Here is a 17,312-nt window from a genome sequence, read left to right as displayed (position 1 = left end):
GATCGTACCACCCGAGCGTCCCGTCTCCTAGTAACCGCAGCCTCCTTTTCCACCACTTAATTCTTACTCTCTGCCTGCGGTGTCGCACCTGGATGGAACGCGCATGCGCAGGGCTGTGTCTCCTCCAGCCTTCTTCCCTCAGCTCTAGGATACGTGCTGCTTTGCTGCTGCAGCTTTGTGCCATTTTTCTTAGGGATCTTACACCGTTCTGGACACACGTCAGTGAGTTACTCGGAACGTGTTACTCCCCAGAGCTGCTTTTGAGGGCTGGGAGGTTGGTTAGCTCTCCTGCCGCAGCCAGGGGCCGGTTTTCGGGGAGTCTCCCGGTGGAGTTCTGCTGCTGCAGCCTCGGGATGAGAGCAGTTCTGTTCGGGTGAGCACCGGCAGCCTGCAGCCTGGGGAGCCAGCGGACCCACGACCGGTCAGCCCTGCACAATTCAGTCATGGTTGAATCGGGAAGTGGCAGGCGCTGATTCCTGACCGGTATTCCCTCCCCCCATGTCAGTTCTATAAACCACCTTTCCAGAATAAACCACCAAGATCGTAACAAAAAAGGGTATACTACCTCAATGATAGTTACTGTTGTGTCGATTATTTTCCTTGTAAAACCATTTAAATTGTGTTCTCCCAAGTAGGGGCCCTTGAGTCTTGGAACACTGTAACTAACCAGGTGTAATATTTTTGGCCATCCACTATGTTAAAATTAGCCACGTTACCTAAAAGTTGAAAAAGGGCTTTTTTAGTGAAAAAGCATAAGGGTTGCATTACTCTGCCAAAGTTTTGGAGCTCAGCTTGAAAAAAAAATACTATCTTTTTAACATTTCTTAATATTAAATAACTTGTCTTAAATAACCCAAAAAACTTCAGAACTCTAATGCTGTATCTCCCTGCCTTTTCCTACAGATTAAATAGGTAACTAGGTTTTTAGGGCTGTTCTCTGATGATCAAGTTTTCGCCTGTGTATTTCAAAAGTAATTTCACATTTGAAGAGACAATTCCTGTTTTTGCCAGGTGAGTACTCATTCCCCCCACCCATATATATTGGCATCCATAAACACATTTTATGTTAGAACAAATTACTTCGTAGAAGTACGTTTAAGTATGTGACATGTTTTCCCCATTTCTGTTCTGATTTCTTCACCTGTTTGTGCCATTACATCTTCTCATATTTTGTAGCATTTATTTTCAGCTAGCATATACTTTGTAAGTATAGCTAGACACTAAAAAATTAAGTTGAGAATCCTTGTTATTTTAGACAAAGTCAGAGGTCCCGAGAGGTATTAAAGTGTAATATTACCTAACTGATAAAAATAATTTACAAAGAAGCATGAACTGGGGCACCTGGCTAGCTCAGTAGGTACAGCATGGGACTCTTCCTTTAGGAGTCATGAGTTCAAGCTCCACATTGGGCATAGAGCTTAAAAAAATTTTTTTTAATAAAAAAATTTTAAAAAACAAAGCGTGAATTCTCAAAGACCATCCTAAAAAGTTATTTTAGGGAGAACAATGTATAATCTCATTTCCTTTTCAGATACTAAGATTATGGTGAATAAAATGTTCTCATTATCTAGCATTGAAAAGAGGGGAAAATGTATGAACCTCGAAAGTCTGAGTTGAAGACTTGGGAGGAATGAGGGGCTTATTAATACGGAAGTTAGGAAAGTACTTCCCTTAGGGAAAAAATAAGAAAACCTTAAGCATTTGTGTACACCACCTAGATGTTTCTGAAGATTCTTTGGGAAGAATGTAAGGAAAGGGACATTTTAAGGCCAACCAGAGCATGAAGATTTTCCTTTCTTTTCTATCAAGGACTGTTGACTTCATCCCCAATCCAAGAAAGTGAACATTTTTCTTCCTCTATGGAAAATCCAAAGAGTGGTAAGTGCTCCACTTCTGCTTCCAACTAATCCTTTTATATAGTACATATGCTCTCTCACTTGTGACAGATACTCCTGGGTAATTCTAAGGTCTGGGTTTTCTGTTCCCTTAGCTTCTCCATCATTTCACAGCTTCACTACAAAAAAATCTGTTTTGCCTTTTTTTCTGTACCTCCTTGGTACCCTAAAAAAATGGGGGACTCCAATTAAACATATGTTTGGGTTCTTGATGTTATCCCACAACTAACTGATGCTGTGTTCATTTCGATACATCTTGTGATATATCTTCAAGGTCACTTTCTTTCCTTGGCAGTTGTTAATCCCATCCACCATATATTTTTTTTTTAATTTTATTTTGGGACCATCCACCATATTTTTTATGTCAGAATTATATTTTTCATCCCTGGAATTTTAATTCTTTTTTAATATCTTCCATTTCTAACCTCATCGTGCTTATGAGTTGCTTTACCTTCTTGAAAATATGGAATATATTTAAATGGCTTTTAAAGTCCTTGAGAACTAATTCCATCACCTGTGTCATTCTGGGTTTGTTTTTATAACTGATTTTTTCCTCCTGTTTATGGGTCATATTTTTCTGCTGTTTTCATGCCTGGTTAATTTTTTTGGCTAACAGACATTGCAGATTTTTACATTGTCGGGTGCTGGAGGTTTTTGGTTTTGTTTTTCTTTAAATATATTTAGGCCTGCGTTCTGAAATGCAGTAATGTTACTTGGAAACAGTTTGACTCTTTAGAGCTGCACTGTTAAAAACAGTAACCATTGGGGCATCTGGGTGCCTCAGTTGGTCGAGCATTCAACTTCAGCTCAGGTCATGATCTCACGGTCTGTGAGTTCAAGCCCCTGTCGGGCTCTGTGCTGATAGGTCGGAGCCTGGAGCCTATTTCGGTTTCTGTATCTCCCTCTCTCTCTCTGACCTCCCCCGTTCATGCTCTGTCTCTCTCTGTCTCAAAAATAAATAAACATTGAAAAAAATTAAAAAAAAAACAAACCAGTAACCATTAGGGGCACCTGGGTGGCTCAGTTCGTTGAGCATCCAACTTTCAACTCAGCTCATGATCTCACAGTTCATGAGTCAAACCCCATGTCGGGCTCTGTGCTGACAGCTCAGAGCCTGGGCCTGCTTGAGATTCTGTGTTTGTGTGTGTGTGTGGGTGTGTGTGTGTGTGTGTGTGTGTGTGTCTGCCCTCCCCAGTCCATGCTCTCTCTCTCAAAAATAAATAAACACTGGGGCGCCTTGGTGGCTTGGTCGGTTAAGCGTCCGACTTCGGCTCAGGTCATGATCTTCACGGTGGGTGAGTTCGAGCCCCGCTTCGGGCTCTGTGCTGACCGCTCAGAGCCTGGAGCCTGTTTCAGATTCTGCGTCTCCCTCTCTCTCTGCCCTCCCTGTTCATGCTCTGTCTCTCTCTCTGTCTCAAAATAAATAAACGTTGGGGCGCATGGTGGTGCGCAGTCGGTTAAGCGTCCGACTTCAGCCAGGTCATGATCTCGCGGTCCGTGAGTTCGAGCCCGCGTCAGGCTCTGGGCTGATGGCTCGGAGCCTGGAGTCTGTTCTGATTCTGTGTCTCCCTCTCTCTCTGCCCCCTCCCCTGTTTCATGCTCTGTCTCTCTCTGTCCCAAAAATAAATAAACGTTGAAAAAAAAATTTTATAAAATAAATAAATAAATAAATAAATAACGTTAAAAATAAAAATACACAAATAATAATCAATAAATAAATAAACATAAAAACAACCAGTAACCATTAGCTAGCACATGTGGCATTTTGGATTTATATTACTAAAATTAGGTAGAACTTAAAATTCAGTTCCTCATTTGGTACTATGTACATTTTCAAACTCCAAAAGCCACATGTTGGCTAGTGGCTAGTATAATGGACAATAGATATAGAATATTTCAATCATTGAGGAAAGTTCTGTCAGACAGTACTGCTTTAGAGGCTTGCTTTTAAGCTTTGTTAGGCCAAAATACTCTCAGGGCTAATTTGGCCCCATTGCTAAGCCAATACCTTTCTGAGGACTCTGTATAATGTCCCCTGTGTTAGGAGTTCTTTATACTCAGGCTGGTGGGAACTGCATTTTTGGCCCTGTGTAAGATCTATGGACTTTTTGGCCTTCTACTTTTTGGTGGTTCTTTCCAGGCTTCAGTAGTTTTCTTGCACATGTGTTTTCCTGATCAGTACTCAGCCAAAGAATTGTGGGGAATTCTCTGCAGATCTCTGGAGCTCTTTCCTCTCACTGTACCTCTCTCCTCTCTCCACAAATTCTAGTGACCCTGGTCTCTGCAGACTCTGAACTCCTATCTCCTCAACTCACTGAAATAACCGACACAGTTTGGGTTCCCCCTCTTTGTGCTGAAGCCTGAAATTTCCAGGCAGTGAGCATTTATTTCCTTTCTCTAGGGATCTCTTAGGGATGCAACTGCCTATTGCTGTTATTTAAAACCACTGTTTCATGTGTTGTCTTTTTTTTTAGATTTTGAAGACATGAAGATAATCTGGTCCCTGTTAACTCCCTCAGGGCTCAAAGTCAGCTAGCTATTGATAGCCTCAGACCCCATGTTAGTAATCATCCCCAACAGAAGTGCTTTGCACAATAATTGCTTCAGGCTGAGGTAACTGTAAATGCATGAAACCTTAAGCAAGAGAGGGTTTGGCATAGCATATTCTTGAGGAATAGCAATAAGGTCATGGGGCAGAGTGAGGAGAGGAATTTGAGAATGTTAGCTGGTTGTATTAGTCTCCATTGCTGCTGTAACAATTTACCACAAACTTAGTGGTTATGTAAGCAACACAAATTTATTATCTTAAGCTCTGGAGGTCAGGAGTCCAAAATGGATCTCCACTAGACTAAAATCAAGGTGTCAGCAGAGCTGTATTCCTGTTGGGGTTCTTGGGGAGAATCTAAGAATCCAGCCTCCACAGGCTGCCACTTTGTTTGGCTTGTGTCTTCTTCTACTTCAAAGCCAGCAATGGCCAGTCAGGTCCTTTCCCACATTGCATCATTCTAATAGTGACATTCCTCCCCTCGTTCACTTGTGAAGACCCTTGTGGTTACAGTGGTAATGACCATGTGAGTCCAGGATAAACTCCCTACCTCAAGGTCATTTGGCTGGGAACCTTATTCCATCTGCAACCTTAATTCCCCTTGCCATGTGACATTCACAGGTTCTGGGAATTAGGATGTGATACCTTTAAGGGCCATTATTCTCCTTACCACAGCTGGAGACTCAAAATGTAGAGAATTTGGCTTTTACTCTGACATGAAAGTACCTAGAGCAGAGTGGTGAGCAGAGTATTGATGAGATCTGGCTTAGTTTTAAAAGGCTCATTCCAGGGGCACCTGGGTGGCTCAGGTTGGTTGAGTGTCTGACTTTGGCTCGGGCCATGATCTTGTGGTTCATGAGTTCAAGCCCCACGTTAGACCCTATGTGACAGCTTGGAGCCTGCTTCAGATTCTGTGTCTCCCTCCCTCTCTGCCCCACCCCCCCACCATGCATATGCACTCATGCATGCTCTCTCTCCTCTCTCAAAATAAATACATTACAAAAAATTTTTTAAAGGTCATTCCAGGGGGTGTGCTGGGTGGCTCAGTTGGTTAAGTGTCCCGACTTCAGCTCAGGGCATGATCATAGAGCCTGCTTTGGATTCTGTGTCTCCCTCTCTCTCTGCCCCTCCCCCACTCACACTGTCGCTCTAAAATGATAAACATTAAAAAAAAATTTTTTAAACACTTTATTAAAAGGCTCATTCCAGGGGATGCCTACTGACTCAGTCGGTAGATCATGGGATTTTTGATCCCAAGGTCATGAGTTCAAACTGCACATTGGGCATTGAGCCTACTTAAAAAAAAAAAAAAAAACTCATTCCAAATACAGTTTGAAGAATACACAATAGGAAGGGTTGGGCAAGGGTAAAAATAGAAACAGGATTCACTGAAGGTTTGGATGTAGAATATGAAATTGGAGCTAAAAATTACTCTACCAGCAATGTACAGGTTTCCTGTCATCCTGTATTCTTTTTTTTTTTTTAATGTTTATTTATTTTTGAGAGAGAGATAGACATTGAGCAGGGGAGGGGCAGAGGGAGAGGGAGACACAGAATCCGAAGCAGGCTCCAGTCTCTGAGCTGTCAGCACAGCCTGATGCGGGGCTCAGACTCACAAACTGTGAGATCATGACCTGAGTTGAAGTCAGATGCTCAGCCAACTGAACCAACCAGGCGCCCCTCGTCATCCCTGTATTCTTATGAATACTCCATGTTATCTACCTTCCTAGAGTCTGTCATTCTGATGGTGGTAACTTGCATTGTTCTGACTCCTAGTAAGTTCAAACATCTCGTTTATGTACTTGTTATCTATTGGGATTCCCAATCTGTGATTACATCGTTATATCCTTTGCCCACTTTTCTATTGGGTTTCCCATTTTCTTGTTGATTTGTAGTTATACTCTAGCTGTAAATTCCTTGTCCGCTTTGTACAGCACATCTTCCAATTTCATCTTTTTAACTGTTTATAGTTTATTTATTGAAAGTTCTTAATTATGAGTATTCAGATCCATACCGTTTTCTTCCTGTGTAAGCTTGTTAGTTTTTATTCAAGAACTCTTTCTCCACCCAAGGTAACAAATATTGTCCTACATTTTAAAAACTGTGTTTATAGTTCTGCAATTCACATTTAGGTCTTTACTGCATTTGGAGTTCACTTTTATATATAAGATAGGGATCCTACTTTATTTGCATCTACATAGTGAGCCAGTATTGACAGTACTATACTACTAAACTTAGTCTGTTCTGTCTAAACTTAGTCTGTTGTATGGTGCCACCTTTACCATGTATGAAGTTCCTACACACAACTAGGTCCAAATTAGAACTCTGTCATGTTTCATTGGTCCTTTATTTGTTCCTGCGCCTGTACTAGACTATTTTTTTATTTTGACTTTGTAGCATATCTTAATGTCTGGTAAGGCAAGTCTCTCTGTGGTGTGTATATGTCAAATTTATTAGTTTCTTACTTGAGTGTCTGACTTAGGCTCAGGTCATGATCTCATGGTTTGCGGGTTTGAGCCCCACATCACGCTTGCTGCTGTCAGCACAGAGCCTGCTTCAGATCCCTCTGACCCCCTCTCTCTGTCTCTCCCCTGCTCATGCTTTGCTCTCTCAAAATAAATACCATAAAAAAAATTTTCTTGAAATGGCTATCTGATGCCAGGCAAAGAGGTCCCAAATATACTTGTTCTTTCTTTATGTCCTCAAGATTCCAGACAAGTGAAGGTGACACCTCAGAGGGCCAAATATACCCTATTGCATTTGGTTCTTCCTCAATTTTGCTATTAAACTGAAATTTAATGTGCTTGTTAGAGAATCTATATGTTACCATTATCTTACCATTGTTGATTTCATATGCAGATTATAATGTTTCACAGAGTTCTGTTACTATAGTTGACTCTTGACCAATGCCGGGTTAAGGGGGTGCCAACCTCCCCCTGCCCATGTGGTTGAAAATCTACATGATCTATTGATCCCCCAAAAACTTTACCTAATACTGGCCTACTGTTGACTAGAATCCTTACCAATAATATAAATAATTAGCACATATTTTATATATGTATTATATACTATATCTTATGAGAAGTAAACTAGAGAAAAGAAAATTGTTAAGAAGATCATAAGAGGAAGTACATTTACAGTACCATACTGTATGTATTGAAAAATATTCACAGGGTTGCCTGGGAGGCTCAGTGGGTTAAGTGTTTGACTTCAGCTCAGGTCATGATCTCACAGTTTGTGGGTCCAAGCCCCGCATTGGGCTCCGTGCTGACAGCTCAGAGCCTGGAACTTGCTTGCTTGCTTCAGATTCTGTGTCTCCCCCCCTCTCTCTGCCCCTCCCCTGCTTGTGCTTTGTCTCTCTCTCAAAAATAAATAAGCATTAAAAAAAAAAAAAAACACAAAATATCACACATAAGTGGACGTATGCAGTTCAAACCTGTGTTGTTCAAGGGTCAACTGTATATTCTTCTTAGTTTTTTCAACTTTGTAGTTTGAAAAAGTTTTAAACATACAGAAATTTAACAAGAATAATACAGTGAACAATTTTTTAACCCTTTCCACCTAGATTCAACAGTTGTTAACATTTTTCATATTTTACTTTCTCTTTGTATCTATTGCTGGAATATTTGAAAACAAGTTGTGGAAAGATCCTTTACCCCAATTTCAGCATGTATCTCCTAAGAATAAGGACATTCACTTATATAACCATAGTAGGTACTACATTTGGGGCATTTAATGTTAATACAATATTATTATCTAATAACCATCAATATTCAAATTTTCCAGTGGTCCAAGAAATGGCCTTTATAGTACATTTCCCTCCCCCAAAACTAAAGGATCATTAACTGCATTTGGAAATCATGTTTCTTTAGTCTCTTTTAATCTGGAACAATTCTTCAGTTTCCTGTGTCTTTCAAACATTGACATTTTTGACTAGAGGCTATTTTTTTTTTTATATAATATCTCTCAGTTTGGGTTTATCTGATTGTGTCCTCAAGATTAGATTCAAGTTAAACATTTTTGACAAGAGTACTTCCTTTTTATTTTTTTATATTAAATATAATTATTGTCAAATTGGTTTCCATACAACACCCAGTGCTCATCCCAACAGGTGCCCTCCTCAATGCCCATCACCCACTTTCCCCTCTCCCCCCCCCCCATCAACCCTCAGTTTGTTCTCAATATTTAAGAGGTCTCTATGGTTTGCCTCCTTCCCTCTCTGTAACTTTTTTTCTCCCCCTTCTACTCCCCCCTTGTCTTCTGTTAAGTTTCTCAGGATCCACATATGAGTGAAAACATATGGTATCTTTCTCTGCCTGACTTATTTCATTCAGCATAATGCCTTCCAGTTCAATCCATGTTGCTGCAAATGGCCAGATTTCATTCTTTCTCACTGCCAAGTAGTATTCCATGTATATATAAACCACATCTTCTTTATCCATTCATCAGTTGATGGACATTTAGGCTCTTTCCACAATTTGGCTATTGTTGAAAATGCTGCTACAAACATTGGGGTAAGTGCCCCTATGCATCAGCACTCCTGTATCCCTTGGGTAAATTCCTAGCAGTGCTTTTGCTGGGTCATAGGGGTAGATCTATTTTTAATTTTTTGAGGAACCTCCACACTGTTTTCCTGAGCAGCTGCACCAGTTTGCATTCCCACCAACAGTGCAAGAGGGTTCCCGTTCTTCCACATCTCTCCAGAGTCTGTAGTCTCCTGATTTGTTCATTTTAGCCACTCTAACTGGCGTGAGGTGGTATCTGAGTGTGGTTTTGATTTGTATTTCCCTGATGAGGAGCGATGTTGAGCATCTTTTCATGTGCCTGTTGGCCATCTGGGTGTCTTCTTTAGAAAAGCATTTATTCGTGTCTTATGCCCAGAGTACTTCCTTTTAAATAATCAAAGAGGACAGACCAAAGAATAGAATAAATTCAATTTTACTAATTTGAAGATAGTATTATATATGTGTTTGATGAGAAAAAATATTCACTTCAGTTTCCAGATCTAAGAAACAGGGAGACCCAACATTTTAGAATATCATCAGAGATCTTTTCAAACTTTAGCTAAATTATCTCTGATTCCTAGAAAGCCATTTCCTAATTTTCATATTAACAGTATTTGAGTAACTAGTATGTTTAGGATACTGCAACAGGCTCAGGACTTTGTTCTGTTGTAAATACTGATATTCAATCACACATATGGATTAAGGTTTCAAGATGATATCATTAGAGATCTTTTGTCAATAAAATGATTACAGCTTGATAGGGATGGAATTCTAAACTCAGATACCACAGTGCCTAAATATTAAAGAAATAATACATTGTTGGGGTGCCTGGACACATTCCTGGCCCAGTTGGTTAAGCATCCAACTCTTGATTTCGTATCAGGTCGTGATCTCGTAGTTGGTGAGTTCCAGCCCAGCATTGGGCTCTGCACTGAAAGCACAGAGCCTGCCTGGGATTCTCTATCTCCCTCTCAGAAAGAAAGAAAGAGAGAAAAAGAAAGAGGGAGAGGGAGGAGAGGGAGGGAGGGAGGGAAGGAGGAAAAGAAGGACAATATTCCAAAAAGTGGCAAAATGCTCTCATTCACAACTTGGAGTCTGTTTCAGATCTCACATTGCTGCTTAAGCACTTTGGTCGGTCAATCACTGTTCTCTAACAAGCACTAGACAAAACTTCAGAAGTCCTCACTGTCTTCCTTGTGCCAGGAAGCTGGTCCCTTCTTCCAACCTGGTCAATTCTGCCTTTCAAGTTCCTGCCCATCTTTCAAAGCCCAACCCTGACCTAGGCTCCCCTCCTTTCAGAACCTCTCTGGGCCCTTCCTCATGTTGCATGTTTGTCTCTCTTGACAGATTGGGCATCTGTACTGAAAAGTACTGTATCTTTATTGGACTCTTTTTTTTTTCATTTTTTTATATTATGGTAAGATATATACATAACTTAACATCTTAACAATTTAGTGTGTACAGTTCAGTGTATTAAATATATTCATAATGTTGTGCAACCATTACCACCATCCCTCTCCAGAATTATTTTCATCTTGTAAACTGAAATTCTATACTCATTAAACAATAACCCCCTATGGCAACCACCATTCTTTCTCTCTGATTTTGAGTATTCTAAGTACTACACAAGAAGAATCATACAGTGGACGATTGTGACCGATTTGTGACCAATTTATTTCACTGAGCATAATGTCCATCATGTAGCATATTACAGGATTTCTTCCTTTATAATATTAAATAATATTCTATTGTATATATATGCATTACCTGTTGCTTATCCATCAATGGACACTTGAACTGTTTCCATGTTTTAGCTGTTGCGAATAAGGCTACTATGAACATGGGTGTACAACTATTTGAGACCATGATTTCAATTCTTTTGGGTCTATACCCAGAAGTTGGTTTGCTGGATCATATGGTAATTTTAGCTTTTGGGGGGAACTGCCAAATTATTTTCCACAGCAGCTGTTCCATTTCCACCAACAGTACATAAGGGTTCCAATTTCTCCATACCTTTGCCAACACTTGTTTTCTTTTTCTTTCTTTCTTTCTTTCTTTCTTTCTTTCTTTCTTTCTTTCTTTCTTTCTTTCTTTCCTCTCTCTCTCTCTCTGCCTCTCTCTCCCTCCCTCTGTATAGCTGTCCTAATGGGTGCAAAGCAGTGTCTCACTGTTGTGATTTGCATTTCTGTAATTATTAGTGATGCTAAACATCTTTTCATGTGCTTATTAGACATTCATATATCTTCTTTGAGGAAATATCTAATTCAGTCCTCTGTCCATTTTTTAATTGGGTTTTTGTTGTTGAATTTTGGGAGTTCACTGTATATTCTACTGGTCACTTACCAGATATATGATTTACAAATATTTTCTCCCATTTTTTCTGTTGCCTTTTTACTCTGGATAGTGCCTTTTGACACACAATTTTTTTTTAATTTTCATGAAGACCAAGTTGTCTGTTTTCTTTTGTTGCCTATGCCTTTGGCATCATAATCAAGAAATTACTTCCAAATCCATGGCAAAGCTTTTGCCTTATGTTTTCTTCTAAGTGTTTTATAGTTTTAGATCTTATATTTAGGTCTTTGATACATTCTGAGTTAATTTTTGCATATGGTGTTAGGTAAGGGTTCCACTTTTTTTTTTTTTTTTTTTTTTTTTTTTTTTTTTTTGTGGGTGGATATCCAGTTTCCCCAGCACCTTTCGTTGAAAAAACTGTCCTTTTCTCCATGAAATGATCTAAGCACCCTTATCAAAAATCACTTGAGCTGGGGTGCCTGGGTGGCTCAGTTGGTTAAGAATCCAACTCTTGATCTTGGCTCAGGTCATGATTTCACCCTTCCTGAGATCAAGCCCCAGTGCAGAGCCTGCTTGGGATTCTCTCTGCCCACCCCATCCCTCCCCCATTTGCATGCACATTCTCTTTCAAAATAAATAAATAAACTTAAAAAAAATCATTTGACCATATGTGTGAGGGTTTATTTCTGGACTCTGTTACATTGGTCTGTACGTCTGTTTTTAGGCCAGTACCACATTATTTTGATTACTGTAGCCTTCTATTAAGTTTTGAAATCAAGAAATGTAAGCCTTCCAGCTTTATTCTTTTTCAAGATTATTTTGGTTCTTCGAGATTCTATATGAATTTTTGGATGGATTTTTCTATTTCTGCAAAATATGTCACTGGGATGTTGATAAGGATTGCTTTGGATGTGTAGATCACTTTGAGTAATATGAACATCTTAATAATATTAGGTCTTCTAATCTGTGAACATGGGATGTGTTTTATTTATGTCTTCTTTAATTTCTTTCAGCAGTGTTTTGTATTTTTCATCATACAAGTCTTTCACCTTGGTGAAGTTAATTCCTAAGTATCTTATTGTTCCATTTATGCTAATATAAATGGATATTTTCTTAATTTCCTTTTCAGATTATTCATCGTTAGTATATAGAAATGCAGCTGACTTTTGTGTGTTGACTGTATCATGCCACTTTGCTGAATTCATTTGTTCCAACAGTTTTGTGTGTATGTGTGTGTGTGTGTGCCATCTTTAGAATTTTCTACATATAAGATCATATTATCTGTGAATAGAGATAATTTTACTTCTTCCTTTCCAATTTGTATTTCTTTTTGCTCTGGCTAGAACTTCCAGTACTATATTGAATAGAAGTGGTGAAAGTGGGCATTCTTGCCTTATTCCTGATCTTAAGGAAAAGCTTTCTCTGATTATGATGTTTGCTGTGGGTTTTCACATATGGCTTTTATTTTGTTGAGGTATTTTCCATCTTTTCCTAGTTTGTCTGTTTCATCATGAAAGTTTGTTGAATTTTGTCAAATGTTTTTTCTGCTTCATTGAGTTGATTGTGTGGTTCTTTTCCTTCATTCTGTAATGTGATATATTACATTGATCAATTTTTATATATTGAACCTTTCTTGCATCCCAGGAATAAACCCACTTGATCAGGATGTGTAATCCTTTTAATATCCTGCTGAATTGGTTTGCTAGTACTTTGTTGCTAATTTTTGTATAAATGTTCCTTAGGAATATTGGTCTACAGGTTGTTGTGGGGTTTTTGTTTGTTTGCTTGTTTTCTTACAGTGTCTTGGCCTGGCTTTTATATCAGGGTAATGCTGGCCTCATGGTAACATAAGGGGTTCCCTCCTTTTCAATTTTTAGAAAAGTTTGACAAAGATTGGTATTAGTTCTTCTTTATGTGTCTGGTAGGATTCACCAGTGAAGCCATCTGGTCCGGGGCTTTTGTTTGTCAAGAGAATTTTGATGACTATTCAGATGTTGTTTCTTCATGATTTAGTCTGGTAGGTTTTCTGTTTTTAGGAACTTGTCCATTTCAGCTAGAATACATATAAAATAGAGCACTCTCTTATATTCCTTTTTATTTCAGTAGAATCAGTAGTAATGTCCTGCTGTCATTTCTGATTTTAATAATTGAGTCATCTTTTCTTCTTAATCCATCTAAGAAATTGTGTCAATCTTGTTTATCTTTTCAAAGAACTACTTTTGGTTTCATTGCTTTTTCTGTTGTTTTTCTATTTTCTGTTTTATTATTTATTTTATTATTTATTTCTATCTTTATTATTTTCTTCTTTTTGCTGTCTGTAAGTTTAGTTTTTCTTCTTTTTCTAGTTCTTTATGTTATAAAATTAGGTTGATGATTTGAGATCTTTCTTGTTTTTTTAATGTGTTAATAGCTATAAATTTCCACTGTAGCACCGATTTAGCTGTATCCAGTAAGTTTTGCTATGCTGTAAATTTACGTTCATCTCTAAGTGTTTTCTAATTTCCGTTGTGATTTCATTGATCCATTGGTTGTTTAAGAGTGTGTTAATTTCAGGATGCCTGGGTGGCTCAATAGGTTAAGCATCCAACTCTTGATTTCGGCTCAGGTCATGATCTCACAGTAGTTGAGGTTGAGCTACTGCACTGGGTATGGAGCCTGCTTACTCTCTCTCCCTCTTACTCTGCCCTTTCCCTACTCATGCTCTCAAAAAAAAAAAAAAAAGTGTGTTCATTTCCACAAATTCATGAATTTTCCTGTTTTCTGTTATTGATTTCAACTTCATTCTGTTGTGGTCAGAGAAGATGCCTTATATGATATCGACCTTTTTAAAATCGGTTGAGACTCAATTTGTGGTCTAACATGTGGTCTATCCCGGAAAATGTCACAAGTGCACTGGAGAAAAATGTGTATGCTGTTGATGGGTAGAGTGTTCTGTAAATGTTTGTTAAATGTAGTTGGTTTAGGGACACCTGAGTGGCCAGTTGGTTAAGTGTCTGACTCTTGATCTCAGCTGAGGTCTTGATCTCAGGGTCATGAGTTCAAGTCCCACTGGGCTCCATGCTGGACATGAAGCCTACTCAACTAAAAAATTAATGGGGCGCCTGGGTGGCTCAGTCGGTTGAGTGTCCGACTTCGGCTCAGGTCACGATCTCGCGGTCCACAGGTTCGAGCCCCGCGTCGGGGTCTGGGCTGATGGCTCAGAGCCTGGAGCTTGCTTCCAATTCTGTGTCCCCCTCTCTCTCTGCCCCTTCCCCGTTCATGCTGTGTCTCTCTCTGTCTCAAAAATAAATAAACGTTAAAAAAAAAAATTAAAATTAGCGGCACTTCGGTGACTCAGTCAGTTGAGTGTCTGACTTCAGCCCAGGTCATGATCTCATAGCTTGTGAATTCTAGCCCCATGTTGGGCTCTGTGCTGACAGCTCAGAGCCTGGAGCCTGCTTCAGATTATGTGTCTCCCTCTCTCTCTCTGCCCCTCCCCCACTCATGCTCTATCTCTCTCTCTCTCTCTCTCAAAAATGAACATTAAAAAAAATTAAAATTAAAAAATCTAGTTGGTTTGTTGTTTAAGTGCTCTATTTCTTTACTAAGTCCTCTATTTTCTTATTTCTATCTAGTTGTTCTATCCATTATTGAGAGTGGAATATTGAAATCTTCAACTATTATTATAGAACTATTTCTCCCTTCAATTCCTTTTTAAGTTTATTTATTTTGAGAGACAGAGAGACAGTGTGAGCATGAGCAGGGAAGGGACGGAGAGAGAGAATCCCAATCTCCATGGTGTCAGCTACAGACCCCGATGTGGGGCTTGATCTCACAAACAGTGAGATCATGACCTAAGAGATCAAGAGCCAGACACTTAATCCACTGGGCCATCCAGGCGTCCCCTATTAATTCTGTTTGCTTCATAGGTAAATGTTTACAGTTGTTTGGGCATCTGTATTTTTTGGCAGAATACCTAGCAGAGTGTTTGGCCTTCAGTAATTATTTCTTTAATCCATTAATAATTTATTAACAATTTTTGATAGGAAAAATGATATAAAGGACTAAGTAGAGAAGCTCTCTTATTTCTGAAAGGTGATAAAGCACAAAATCTGATAAATTCCTTTTTAAAAGACTTTCACAGAACGTGTAGAACTGCAAATCCTCCTACAAAGAAAATGTAAACATTGAAAAGTGGAAGGCAATTTTACTTTTAAATTTTTTTTTAATATTTATTTTGAGAGCAAGAGAGCGCGCGCGCGCGCGCACACACACACACACACACACACACACACACACACACACACACACACACACACGAGCAAGCGGGGGAGGGGCAAAGAGAGAGGGAGACACACAGAATTTGAAGCAGGCTCCAGGCTCTGAGCTGTCAGGATACAGCCTGACTGGGGGGGGGGGGGGCTTGAACTCACGAGCCATGATATCATGACCTGAGCTGAAGTTGGACAATCAACTGACTGAGCCACCCAGGCACCCCAAGGCAATTTTACTTTATATTTTTGGAGTCACCACCATGATGTTTCATGAAAACAAGCACTGCCATGAGGTTAGTTGAAATTACCACTGTATTCACCTGTTATCATTTCTTTCCAAGCAATCAAGTTGAAGAAAACATTTCCACTGCTTAAAGAGATACCTGCCAACTATATTATTCACCTCTCCCAATGGGATTTTCCCTTAGTAAATCTGCCACTCGGGTATCTGCTATGCATGTGGATTCAAAAGTGGACGATCATTTAATGCAAGGGACTGAGAAAAGCAAGTTGGAACCAGTGACTCAGTTATTTCAAAACATCAAGAAAATAAGATTAGAAAACACAAGCCAAGAAAACTTTACAAGAAGTAAAGAGATTGGCACAGGATCTCTTTCAGAGAAAACCTTGGGTTCTGTAGTATATGTTAAAGAAAATGATGGAATAGAAATGACAGATGTGGAATGAAGTTATTTGTACATTCTGCCAAAGAAATTGCTTTTGACTAAGAGAGCATGTTGAATGAGAACTTAACCTTATTAGGAAAACCTAACAAAATGAAGGATGATGATGCTTATTTTTCACTATTTATGAATCACCTTAGACTGCACTTTTTTGATACATATTCAAAACAGTTGTTTTAGGGGAAAAAAACTTTTCAAAATTCAAAGCAAAATTCTCTGGTATTCTATCCTTGTCAAAAATCAGAAATTTTTGATTAACAGTATTTAAATGGTACTAAAACATTTTGATTATAATGTTTCTCTAACAAGTGATCAAAAACAGTGGCTGAACAATTTGACATCTGTATTTCATACTATTTCTAGTGTACCAATTTTTTAATATTTCAAGTTTGGGATTTTGCTTTAGGGTACTTTATCTTACTGCAGTTTTGCATTTCTGTTCTGTAAAAGATCACTTCACATAAACCCTGCAAAAGACCAGTAAATTACATATCTTGAGAAGCATTTCACATTTTAAATCATCCTTTTTAAAACTATTTTTCCCCACATTGAATTCATTTCAGAGTTACAAAATAGTTATTTCCAAGTCTAATGGTTTATCTTATAGATACTACCATTTTATACCACCAATATTTAATGTAAGAAAAATAGTCTTGTGTTAAAAAATTCTTGTTTTTGGATGGAACTGGAGAGTGTGATGCTAAGTGAAATAAGCCATACAGAGAAAGACAGATACCATATAGTTTCACTCTTATGTGGATCCTGAGAAACTTAACAGAAACCCATGGGGGAGGGGAAGAAAAAAAAAAAAAGGTTAGAGTGAAAGACAGCCAAAGCATAAGAGACTCTTAAGAACTGAAAACAAACTGAGGGTTGATGGGGGGTGGGAGGGAGTGGAGGATGGGTGATGGGTATTGAGGAGGGCACCTTTTGGGATGAGCACTGGGTGTTGTATGGAAACCAATTTGACAATAAACTTCATATATTGAAAAAATAAATAAATAAATAAACCTAATATATTGATAAAAAAAAAATTCTTGTTTATATGCATCAGTTTGCCATTCTTATAGAAATGTCTAGTAGTTTGAGACAGCAGTATTGTCCCAAGTATTGTTAGATGAAAGTAAAACCATTTTGTG

General features: G+C 38.7%; 1 protein-coding gene across 3 annotated transcripts; it reads left to right on the top strand.

The window, feature by feature from the left end:
- Positions 1-32: 32 nt before the first annotated feature.
- Positions 33-16,883, top strand: CA3H2orf15 (chromosome A3 C2orf15 homolog). Of its 3 annotated transcripts, XR_003967740.2 has the most exons (5): positions 33-373; positions 904-1,011; positions 1,810-1,878; positions 4,370-4,508; positions 15,832-15,898. XR_003967740.2 is itself a non-coding variant. In XM_036064397.1 (4 exons), exon 4 carries the CDS (start codon positions 15,902-15,904, stop codon positions 16,175-16,177), a length of 276 nt encoding a protein of 91 aa, XP_035920290.1. In that variant the 5' UTR covers positions 33-222; positions 904-1,011; positions 1,810-1,878; positions 15,832-15,901; the 3' UTR covers positions 16,178-16,883. The 3 variants fall into 3 exon arrangements, 2 of the variants coding, with proteins under 2 accessions (XP_035920290.1, XP_035920289.1); XM_036064397.1 differs by lacking the exon at positions 4,370-4,508 and having other exon boundaries at positions 33-222; positions 15,832-16,883; XM_036064396.1 differs by lacking the exon at positions 4,370-4,508 and having other exon boundaries at positions 15,832-16,883.
- Positions 16,884-17,312: the final 429 nt, after the last annotated feature.

This window comes from Lynx canadensis, chromosome A3 (assembly GCF_007474595.2).
Source record: "Lynx canadensis isolate LIC74 chromosome A3, mLynCan4.pri.v2, whole genome shotgun sequence".
Lineage (NCBI taxonomy): Eukaryota > Metazoa > Chordata > Mammalia > Carnivora > Felidae > Lynx > Lynx canadensis.
Note: the sequence above shows the minus strand (reverse complement) of the source record. Positions and strands in the feature narration are given on the sequence as shown.

What these genes read in the sequence shown, in the direction of transcription:
- CA3H2orf15 (XM_036064397.1), top strand. Translation starts at nt 15,902, where the DNA reads ATGGGATTTTCCCTTAGTAAATCTGCCACTCGGGTATCTGCTATGCAT.